Raw genomic sequence first — 12022 nt, 5'->3', positions numbered from 1 at the left:
GGAAAGTGAAAGTCGCGAATAAATATACCACCTAATGTTTTTTGCGATTGAGAACAAAAAATCTTTTGTTCTTAATTTAGGGTCATTAAACTGACTTGTGTTAAAATCTACTACTGACAAATGTGCGCTAAAGAAAAATCGAAATAATGTGGGGCGTCGTCGTCGTCTTCATCGTACGCGCTTTATTCAGCTTATTTTCTTTTCTCAGGTTACGCACAGCGCGAACGCCGACGCGTCGCACAAACGCAATTGTATAACGCCCTCTTGTGAGTTAATTCGTTAACATATCACTCGCTCCCTCGTCGAAATAATTTCTGAATTCCAATGTGATACACACCGATAAACCAATACGAAAACACATGCAGGACAAGTATCGTAAAGCGTGAACGTGTATGCATATATGTCGTGCATGATCGTCGTTTAGTTTGTACTACGCGACTAGAACACGTCGACCACGCCGGCATTCATTTTTTTTAAATAACACTAAATGTATTCTATTTTTATCTTAGCGCGAGATAATTGTGTGCTTTTGCCTGTCAACGGCGGTACTCACGTTTTATTTACTCACTACAACGTCTGATTATAACATTTATTATTAATTCGCACCGCGGTCACGCGTACATCTTTGCCATTTTCATCTGCAAAGCGAGTAAGTCTCGATTCTTTTCGTGTAGTCCCCATAGGTTTCTTCCATTTGATAGTCTTCGACAACATCTTTTCCTGTTCTGTTTCGCTCCCCTACGACAAATATTGCATGGTGTGTGTGCTTATTGTTTAGTCAAAATGCTTGCCGCGTCATTTAACGACTGTTTAGCCTAACGCACCGCATCGACAGAATAAATTAATTATGGGCGGCTTGGACGTGATATACATGACTAATTTAAATGTTGCGTTGTTAAAAAAGCTCATAAACGTTTCAAGGTTAAATAATAAGTATTTTATGAGTAATTATTGTGACCCGATATCGGTTTAGCTGTGTGAATTGATTTAAATCACCATCAAGTTGTTCATGTATTTCGTTTTCTTTGCAGATGTCAGCTGGATCTCAAATACAGATGGCACCCCAGTCGACTGTAAGCACAACCCAACCCGTTCATAGCCAAGACTCCAATATGAGTACAGGTAAGGTGAAATTATTTGAAACGCGGCCACGTTTGGAATGGAGAAGCATGAAATTCAGCACGAACGCGCATCGCTCTTTTATTCCGCTAGGCTCGCGGACGCCATTTTGACGATTTTGCAATATCAGACGCCGCAATCGGAACGTTGAGTTTAAATACATAATAATTACTTTCACGAGCTAAAAACGTTGGTCATAAACGTTTTAATGATACATGTTCGCTCTATTCATTCATTTCTAGTGAATGTAGTTCAAAATTATCACTTGCTAATCGTGTTTATTTCAGTAAATTGTGTATACTTTCAATATAAGTACACTGCATCATTTAAACAAATATTTATTTTGAATCAGCTGAGTTTCAATGATAAATTTGGCTGATAAATCTTACATGGTCATGTGATAAGAAACGTGACTATTTTAATATTATCACTAGCGGCATATAAACTTGAATTCGTTCCGAATTTGTTAACGCAAACATTACATTTGAATGTATCGTTTGACTCGCAAATATGAATGTTTTCGCGAAATTCGATTATATTAAAAATGTTTTTAGTTGTATTTAATTTTAGTCACCTTTGCTCTATAGTTCATTGGTACAAAAACATGCATGGCAACAAAAATGTACACATTTTTAAAAGTTTTCAATACTTGTAACTTTCTATTTGTTCCAATTCGCAGCGACTTGCATATTGTTCTGCGAATGGCGACAAAGTTAGTGCTTGTAAGATTATTATTTATCACGGTGCTGAATTGCATTGCTTTCCATTCAATTAAATTTAACATCTACATGATGAATACAATTCACCAATATCTGAATCACATGATGATTCTTTAACATGCACTACCAACTGATGGGCAAATTAGAGTCCAGTTTATTTTATGATTTTGGATGTGTTTAATTACTAATTTATTTATTTTTTAGGTTCCTCTCACAGTGATAAAGAGCTGGACCCAAATACTCCGGAGAAGGGGCCTCGAACACCGGCAGAACAACGGAAACGAAAAAGAAAGGGCGACGACACTGGAGGTACGATTGCCAAGGGTGTTAGGACCAATTCGACTGATAAAAAAGTTGACTACTATAATACCAAACATACGGGAAATAGTCCTATTAGACATGGGGGAGCCAAGAGTCCATCACCTCAACAACCCTATCCCATGGTAAGCATTGTTTGGTTGCTAAGTAATTATTTATCTTGATTTCTTCAATTGAAATGATGACTTTTTTACACCACTCTATATGATATTTACAATGAATATATTTAAATTTTCACGCTAAATTCTGAAGATTTTCAAGATGTTGAAAGAATCAATTTTTGGCAGCACTTTTACTTACTGGTTTTTTGGTTAAATGTTGCAGTTTCCGCCCTCGCAGCAAACGCAGCCGCCGCCACCACCACAGCCGCAGCAGCTGCCATCGCCGCAGGTGCCGGTCAGTCCTGTTCCTTTCGACTACTTTCCGAAGCAGCCGACAACCCCTCGAGTTCCGGCAGTATCGAATATGGTTAGCAAATCAGTACAGGTAAAAAATGTACGTCGTCCATACTTGTGGCAATGCAGACTAAAAGTTGTCGTTTTGTTGCGTGCATATTACAGACTGAACTGACGTGTCAAAGGATACAGGAGTTTGAGACGCAGGCATCCTCCGACCTAGAGGCGCGGAATCTAAAGATCGATGAACTGAACAGGACGAACGAGGAGCTGCGGCATCAGTTGTCCACGCAACAGAAGACTTTAGATCAGCACAAGCAACACATAACCAAATGTATAGATGTCGTCAAGAAACTGCTCAAGGAGAAGAGTTCCATAGAGAAGAAAGAGGCGCGACAGAAATGCATGCAGAATAGACTGAGATTAGGACAATTCGTGACGCAAAGGGTAGGCGCTACCTTTCAGGAGAATTGGACCGACGGACATGCCTTTCAAGAACTTGCCAGGTAATTTCGCATTTTAACACATATGTATTGGACGGGAATTGCAAGTGATGAGAGAATTAATACCACAAACTATGAGCACATGATTATTGTTTTACATGCACTACCAACTGAGTCATCAAGATTAATACTTAAATGTGTCATTTGTTAGAATAGTGAGATAATCGAAGTGGAATTTTGTATTTGCAGGCGGCAGGAAGAAATTACCGCCGAACGGGAAGAAATTGACCGGCAGAAGAAACTGTTAACGAAGAAGCGGCCATCGGAAGGCGGGCGAAAACGTAACAGTTCGTCGGCATCTTCGACGCTTCATAACGGCACTGACAATACGTTCCTGAAACCGGACGCTGTTCCGGGTTCCTTCACAATTCAAGAGTACTATGAGGCGGACGAAATATTGAAAGTACGTTTTCTGTTCGTTTCTCTTAATAATTACGAAATGTAATATTGAAAAGGATGACAAACCTACCTCTTTATGATTTGTATGATTATTCTACTTTTTACATGCACTACCATCTGACGTATTAATTTAAAATCTAGTTTATTCAGTATATGGTTGATACAACTGCTAACATGTGTTTTTTACTTTGCAGTTAAGACAAAGCGCATTAAAAAAGGAAGATGCGGATTTGCAGTTAGAAATGGAGAAGCTAGAACGTGAGCGAAATCTACACATTCGCGAACTGAAACGTATCCACAACGAGGACCAGTCCAGGTTCAACAACCATCCGGTGCTCAACGAACGATACCTGCTGTTGATGCTGCTTGGCAAGGGCGGTTTCAGCGAGGTGCACAAGGCGTTCGACCTGAAGGAGCAGAGATACGTCGCCTGTAAAGTGCACCAACTCAACAAAGACTGGAAGGAAGATAAAAAGGCCAATTATATTAAGTGAGTAAATGTCGAGATTTCTCGATTATTTTATTGCATACAAATGTTATAGTTCGATAATATATTAAAATAAATTATTTTGCAGACACGCTTTACGGGAGTATAATATTCATAAAGCGTTAGATCACCCTAGAGTCGTGAAATTGTACGATGTGTTCGAAATAGATGCTAATTCCTTTTGTACAGTTTTGGAATATTGTGATGGACATGACCTCGACTTCTATCTTAAGCAGGTAAATATTATCACATTATCTGTAAGCCAAGTACAAAACTGAAGAATCATTTATGTATTTATCTAGCACAAAACAATACCGGAGAGGGAGGCAAGATCGATTGTTATGCAAGTCGTATCTGCACTCAAGTACCTGAATGAGATCAAACCGCCTGTGATCCACTACGATCTAAAGCCGGGAAACATCCTTTTAACAGAAGGAAATGTTTGCGGCGAAATTAAGATTACGGACTTTGGTCTTAGCAAAGTTATGGATGAGGAGAACTACAATCCGGATCACGGAATGGATTTGACTTCACAGGGTGCTGGCACTTACTGGTAGGTCATGTCTATTAATCGTAAAACCATTTAATTAATACTTATTATCTAGGTATTTGCCACCTGAGTGTTTTGTGGTGGGCAAGAATCCTCCAAAGATATCATCGAAGGTTGATGTGTGGAGTGTGGGTGTAATATTTTATCAGTGTCTCTATGGCAAAAAGCCGTTTGGGCACAATCAATCCCAAGCCACGATTTTGGAAGAGAATACGATTTTAAAAGCCACAGAGGTTCAATTTGCAAATAAGCCAGCAGTCACGAATGAAGCTAAGGTAAATATCGATGCTGAGGGTGGACGCAGACGTTATAATGCATTGCTGCATTTGTATTTCAGAGTTTTATTAGAAGTTGTTTAGCGTATCGAAAGGAAGATCGCATTGATGTCCTGTCGCTAGCAAGGCACGAGTATTTGCAACCACCAATGCCAAAACACTCGCGGCTAGGGTCAAACGCTCAGCAGCAGCAGGTGCAACAACAGACTGCCGTGCAGCACAACTCGCAGCACTCGTCGCAACAGCCGGGCACGTTCTCCACCGGTTTATTTGGCGCCATGAACGCTTCTTCCTCATCTTAGTGCTGTGGTGCGCGACGTGCAGACGCTATCAACGTGAAAGTTTAGTGATTTTTCAAATTGACGAGATGCGCGGATAAACAAACATAAAAACAGTTATTTAAAACAATTTGTACACACCTAAAACAAAACATAAGTAAGTGGGGACGCGTGAAACAAAACTGTGCGCCTTGTGGATACACTTCATTCATTTCTCTATCTCTCTATAATCTAAAAAAGCAAAAATCTCTCTTTAAGAAAAATATCTCGTTGCTTGCTGCTTATCTTTGTCTTCTCTCGGGGTTTACTGTGCTACAAACTGGTTGTGATCGGACTTGATATGAATAAGTTATTTACAATGATAAAATACCTACCATTGAGAAATGAAACGTTCACCAACGCTATTCAATTTGGTTTTATGTACAAGCATTATACATTTGATGCACCGCTCCACGAATTTGTTGTGAACGGTGCGTACACAGTACCATCGGGTATACATATGTAAACAAAAACAAACAACTTGAACATATATAAATATATTATATATAATAATTCTATAATAGACAATGATAATAAGTTATTTTATTAAGTGTCCTTGCTTTGTACCATAATTTATATTCATTTTGTTGGCCGATTTTTGTTTTTGTTTCCATAGACTTGTTTTATTTTTCTTTGAATTTGATTTTTTTCGAAGGTTATTGAGGAAATTGAATGTGTAAATATTTTGTTCAATAAACGAACGTTATGAGTACGCTTATTAAAAACAAAAAATAACAGATGAACGAAGTACATGCAAGAGAATTTAGAAACTGTTATACAAATTTAGGACTGTTTAAAATTGAAGTAAACCAAAAGTTTTATAACCGATTGAAGAGTGAAATATGTAAATCATCCGTAACTAACTATTTATTGATTGTTCTTTGTGATGAAATGGAAGATATTATTTTATTTGACGGACTATGACAATTAATTAACTGGGAAAATAATTGAATTTTTTAAACATTTGCTCTGCTAAATGACATCTGCACATCCACGTTGCCTACTTCACTCTTCAAATGTTTTCGTCTTTATTGTGCACTTTCTTTTCACTGCGAATGAAAACAAATATTCAAATGCTATGACAAAGATCTATTCATATATATAGGTATATACTTCATTGGTTTATAACAATCATTTCAGAGATTCATACGCATGGCCCCATTTAAACTTATGCAGGCTGCACGTGTTTTCAAATCACGTGCATATAAACATTTGTTGTACATAGACAGAAATATACGGATAGGTCCTGTGTATTGTTTCAAACGGGAACAGGAGGGAAGCGTAAAGAATAACATAAGCAACCAGACACAAACATCAGTAAATGAAAAATGGATGAATAATGAATGAATGAAACCTCAATTCGTTTACGATATGCCTAAACCTAGCTAGTAAGTCAATATTTAATTCCTTGTAAATATCCTTTGTTTTCTTTTTTTGTTTTCGTTTTGGTTAAATAGTGATTTATTTAAATGAATTGGGGTTTTCGTGAGTGACACTGTTTCAAGAGAATGAATTTATAATAATGGAAAATATGACACAAAGTTTTCAAGACGCAGAACATGCGTAATGTTGAAAAAATGTTTCTAAAATAATAACAACCGGGCGTCGTTTTAAACGCCCGGTCTATTACTAGTATCGATACAAGCAAACAAAACCAATAATAATAATAATAAATTATTTGCGACATTTAAACAACTCAATGAAGAAAATTTTAGAGATTCTTTAAAAATTATTTGTTTCTATTTCGGAGTTAATCATTTTTCTTGTTTCGTTTGTGGCGACATCAAACTAGCGTATCACATGTTCAATCTTAAAACAAAACTCAAGATGCAAATACATGCCAAACAAGTCTGCCAGTTGAAACTCGCAAGAAAAGTTAAAAACATAACTTGAGCAAATGAAAATTAACGATTAAATGTTACATACAAATAACAATATTTATTATATTCATTCGTGTGCTGTTTGTGTTGGTGGTTCTGCCCAGCCACAGACATTGTGATAAGAATAGTTAAGTCATGTCTAGGAAAAACAGATAACGAAGATGTAACATTATTATATTGTTTTATTATTATATTATTATTATTGTACTCTTGTATCTAAACTTTTGATTTTATACAATCGTTCGCAATTTCCTTTTTATCAGTAATGTACCATTGTAAATACAGTGTGTATGAATTACACAGTAAAAGTTTTGAAAAGATTATTTAAACGCAAATGACATATTTTTCTATATTTCCTGAATTTATTAAATCCTATGCGTTCTTAAGTATTTTATTTCTCAATCGAAAACAATCCCGAAATTCTCTTTTAAATTATTTTTGTTCAAAAGACGGAACCAAAAATAAAACTTTTAAATTTAACTTGTTTATTATTAGAATTTTACAAGTTATCAGAATTTCCAAATTCAAATTTTTATTTCTTGATAAAAAAAGGTTTAAATGTGTTGCCTTATTTATGACAAAATATTTTCACCGTTTATTGTTTTTTTATTTATTTACATTACAATACTGGTCCTGTCTAACATTTTTCCATGACTAAAATATACTCGTAAAAATGTAGAGTTGAATTCATGATCACTTCATCGTTCACTAGCATGATCTAAAAATCATAAAATAGAATTGTATTCGTTTTGAATCATATCTCCGCTTGTGTATAAACCACTTTCTTATCGCATTTGTCGAACGAGATGCTACGCGTAAGATTCTCGTCGCGCTGTCGCATGCAGCACATTTTAGTTTAGTTCTTATCACAGGTACCGTGTATATTGCAATTCGTGCACAAGGTTGTGTGCCATCGACGCGCCGCCTGCTTTGCGCATCTATTGTAATTCGCGCACAAGGTCGCGTGGCATCGACGCGCTGGCTTTGCGCATCTATTCCTTTTACCTGCCGGGTTTATGTAGCAGGGACAGAGCCTCCTTGCGTGCGCAGTTTCGGCATGCTCTATTGATGGATTGCAGCTGGTTTCGTGTCGATCTCAGGCGTGTTCAGACGTATATCGCGCAACGCGTTTCGTTTTATCAGACTTCTGTTTTCAAAGTTTGCATTATATTCGGACGACAATCGACTTAGTCGTAATATGCATCTGCAGTGTCTTCTTAATAAGAAATTGTGCGTTTAATGTGCATAAATGTTTTTTTTTGCTTTATTTTGATGTTTATATTTCAAATCAAATGTTTCGGTTATTGTGGGACGTGGTCGATCGCTAAATCAATCGGAAACCTATTCATGCTTGAGTAAGTTACTTTTATCGGACCATTGCGATACTCAGCACAGAAAGTTTGTTTTCTCTCATGTGTGAATATAATATTATCACATTGAATGAAATGTTTTTGTTTTAATTTGTGTTTTCTTTTAATTACAGTACTTGCCGTACCCTTGCAATCCGATGAGCGCTGCATTGGTAAGTTTATAATTAAGTTATATTATTCGGTTAATCATGTTTTATCACATTTCACCTGCGTGTTGCAATAGCCCGCGAATTAGGGGGGCTGTATATATTTCACTTAATGGTAATATGGAAAACGGATCATATTCCGGAAAACCTTTGTGAAGTGTTCAAATTCTTTATCGGATTCTGATTGCGCAAGAGGGGTTTTGTTAATTATTTTGTTGATTTAGTTGAGTCTCATTCGGTGTACCTTAGCAGGATAACGATAGAAGTGACTCGTGTTCCGAGCACCGTAGGGGGTGAGGGTAGAAGTGACTCACATTCAGCGCACCGTACGAGGGCAGCGGTAGTAGTGACTCGTGTTCAGAGCACCGTAGGGGGTAACAGTAGAAGTGAATCGTGTTCGGGCAATTTAATGGCATGTAATTAAACGAACTTTATTTTTTCGATTTTTAACTTGTCAATTCATTAAATGCACTTATAATTAATGTTTGCACTTAAAAATACAGAACTGAACTTAAAAATAAATATTTGCACTTTGATAAATGAATTCCACTTGAATAAAATGCTTTCCACTATGAAATTAATATTTTGCACTTATAAAACTTTCCACTATAAAATTAATACTTTGCACTTACAAAACTTGCAGTATTAAGTACGTGCCGTACTCTTAACGGGCCCCTTCTATCACCCAAGCAAATTTTAGCTTAAACGTGAATATATAAGTGCATTGTATTAAAATATAAGTTATACAATCTATAGTGCATAATATGAATTTCTTAGTGCAAAGTATGAAAACTTAAGTGCGGCTGTTCAAGTGGATTGTATTTAAACTAAAGTGCATATAATATATCGGGTTTTTAGACTTTTTACCTCATTAAATTAAATTATTTTAAATTTTCATCTGATAGAGAATTTTCCAATCTTGCCTTATCTAAAATTTTCTGGTTGCTATCTCTTTTAGTTTAAAAGATATTCACAATTATATTCTATTTTATTATTTTCTAAGTTGAATACGTAATCCATGGTAGTAATTTATAAAATATATTTATTAAAATAATTTGTGTAACAAAATTGTAAAATCCAAGAAAAATCACAAATTATTTTAATAAATATATTTTATAAATTATATTCTAGTTTCTCTTTATTTTACTGAATTAAAATTTAATTGTTTCGAAGCAATTTGAACACTTAAGAAAAGGTAAACAAACATTTATATTTCATTGACGAACATACATGTCCAATGTTTGTATGTGGTAGTATCTAAATAGTCTTGCGATCTCCGTCGCACTGGTATTTGACCGGTTTGTTCTTATCTCTTATTGTCAGGTGATTCGCGTACGATATTCGTGTACTATATACGCGACCGTTTGATGGCGTGTATCGTTTGCTCACTCTGCAGGAATAAAATTTGTTTCGCCGTATCCGACGGATGGTTCATACGCGGTAGTGGCGATTCTCCTTTCTTCGGATTTAATTCGGTAACTCGTATTACTTTCGGTGTTCTTAGTGATTATTGCTGACTATTGTGTCTCGCTAATGATTTATCGTTTATAAGATGTTCGCGAAATGCAAATATTATGTATTTGTTCGTGAGCGGGGTGCCGACGGATGCCGTTTACGATTAAAGTTTTACACTACTAACCAGTAAGTAAATTAAATAATATTCTAAACCCCATTGATTGATTATGTTTCTGCCGTTTGTTTTTCTTTATTATCATATTTTCGTAGTGTTTTATAGATTGTTATAGAGAATTATAGAGAATATATTCGCGATTGAATAAAATGGGCAAAATTTGAAAAATGTCACTTTTCTGCACTTCTAGTCGCGTTTTTCGACCTTTTACTATAGGAAATATAATTATTTTATATTTTTATCTGATAGAGAATTTTTCAGTCTTCCATAATCTGCAATTCGTTGGTTGCAATCGCTTTTTGTTTAAGAGATATTAATTATCAAAAATCGTCGAAAAAAAGTATCAACTAGATTTCCAATTGAATTAACTTATTCGTTTCGTATGTCGAGAAATATTGAAAGTAAAAGTAAATTTCGTGTATGTGCATTTCAACATTGTGAATTTTTAGTTTCGTCTTCTCAACTACGTGTTTATCAGTACGTTTGTGTACTTTTTTTGTTCGACTGACGCGTGATATCGCTGCATACCTGCTTTGTACCCGGCTACGCGCAGCACACACGGCAGTTGTTTCACCGCGTGGTCCGCGAGCGTGTCTTTCTAATCGCCACGCGTTTTGAGGTTTTAATTAGATTAATCGTGGTGTATTCTTTCGGCCATCGGCAAAATATTTGCAATGGGCATGTGTGCCTGTTTTGTTTAATGATTTATGGCGGTTAGAGTCTTCTTAAGTGGGAAATAAGTGTCCGTTAATTCCTGCGCGAGTTTTCAGTTGATAAAATATATTACAGGATAGAAAATCTCCTCATCAATGCACAGGTAGGTGGATAATTAAAATTTTTCGCGAAAAGTTAAGGGGGTTTAACTTAAATTGATTATTCAATTTGAGGGATATTAATTTTGTAGATTACAAACACGTGGTGGCATTTTTATCAGAATTCTTCTTAGTCGCGTTTCCAAAAATAACATGCTTGATTTAATTATTACAAGCACGGTTTTTAAAATTACCTGAGGATTATTAAAATGGCAATATGCATGTGGTCGACCACGCTTACTTTGCTGTCGGCCGTCGGTTCGGCCATGTTTTCGATGGTCACGTAAACATTTTTAATCGAATTGCATAATTAAATTAATATTTTCTTGTTGAAATAAAATCTTGAACGGTGAATAGTTTTTCGTTTTTGCAGTCTCATTATATCTTAATATTTACAAAGAAATAGTTATTTTTATCGTCTTTAACAACTATGTTGCTCCGCGCCGACGCTTGCCGTCTGTTTATTTAGATGTTTTCCGCCGGATATTCTATCAATTTATGATGATGCTTCACCCGTCGGTTACCTTGTACAGTTGATGATACCATCAATTAATAAATATATATTCACAATATATTAAAGTGTATGTGTTTTATGTTTGTTGCACCCTTTTGCTCAATTTTCCGATGTTTTTTCGAGTAAAATCTCTGATTTTATATTAAAATATTGTTGTTAATTTGTAAATTTCCTTGTTCATATTGTGAATCATGAATTGTAAATATTCACTCCCTTTGTAGTTCCTAAAATTTTCTTTTTGTAACACCCTGTATATTAGTTTTCCTAACAGCGCGTAAAAAATTACCTTTAGTTTTGAGTTGAGTTTAGTTGTGAGTTTTTTTATAGAACACCCTGTATATATATATTTATTTTCCTTTGTGGCCGTGAAAATTTGCTTTAGCTGTCGTTTTCAGTATTTTTCCTTTTGCACTTTGAATTTTCTTTCTGGAACACCCTGTATATTAGTTTCCCTGACCGTCGAGTGCAAACGAGCGGCGTTTGTAGTGTTGAAAGTTTTTTCTTTGCACTTTAAATTTTCCTTTTGTAACACACATATTTGTTTTCATTTTCAATCACATAGAAAATTTAGCGATTTGCTAATTTCAT

At 35.6% G+C, this 12022-nt stretch overlaps 1 protein-coding gene and 1 long non-coding RNA gene across 3 annotated transcripts in view; both read left to right on the top strand.

Moving 5' to 3' along the window:
- The window catches only part of LOC135803819 (serine/threonine-protein kinase tousled-like 2), a 34792-nt gene extending 27495 nt beyond the window's left edge, over positions 1 to 7297 (top strand). The window contains exons 9-18 of one of the 2 annotated variants that reach the window (XM_065317519.1): positions 1032 to 1122; positions 2043 to 2281; positions 2481 to 2651; positions 2717 to 3057; positions 3244 to 3457; positions 3648 to 3943; positions 4029 to 4176; positions 4243 to 4493; positions 4546 to 4765; positions 4828 to 7297. In XM_065317519.1, coding sequence (XP_065173591.1) covers positions 1032 to 1122; positions 2043 to 2281; positions 2481 to 2651; positions 2717 to 3057; positions 3244 to 3457; positions 3648 to 3943; positions 4029 to 4176; positions 4243 to 4493; positions 4546 to 4765; positions 4828 to 5067 — 2211 coding nt within the window. In that variant the 3' untranslated portion in view covers positions 5068 to 7297. The remainder of the gene's footprint in view (positions 1 to 1031; positions 1123 to 2042; positions 2282 to 2480; positions 2652 to 2716; positions 3058 to 3243; positions 3458 to 3647; positions 3944 to 4028; positions 4177 to 4242; positions 4494 to 4545; positions 4766 to 4827) is intronic. The other variant, XM_065317520.1, reaches the window with a different exon arrangement.
- Positions 7298 to 8046: 749 nt separating this feature from the next.
- Positions 8047 to 9000, top strand: LOC135804379 (uncharacterized). Its single transcript, XR_010551059.1, has 2 exons — positions 8047 to 8317; positions 8446 to 9000. It is a non-coding gene; the product is annotated as an uncharacterized lncRNA (long non-coding RNA).
- Positions 9001 to 12022: the final 3022 nt, after the last annotated feature.

This window comes from Atheta coriaria, unplaced genomic scaffold (genome assembly GCF_025399875.1).
Source record: "Atheta coriaria isolate IRGN ID8LTWV9N9 unplaced genomic scaffold, Caltech_Dcor_3.1 hic_scaffold_3_pilon, whole genome shotgun sequence".
Classification (NCBI taxonomy): Eukaryota; Metazoa; Arthropoda; class Insecta; order Coleoptera; family Staphylinidae; genus Dalotia; species Dalotia coriaria.
Note: the sequence above shows the minus strand (reverse complement) of the source record. Positions and strands in the feature narration are given on the sequence as shown.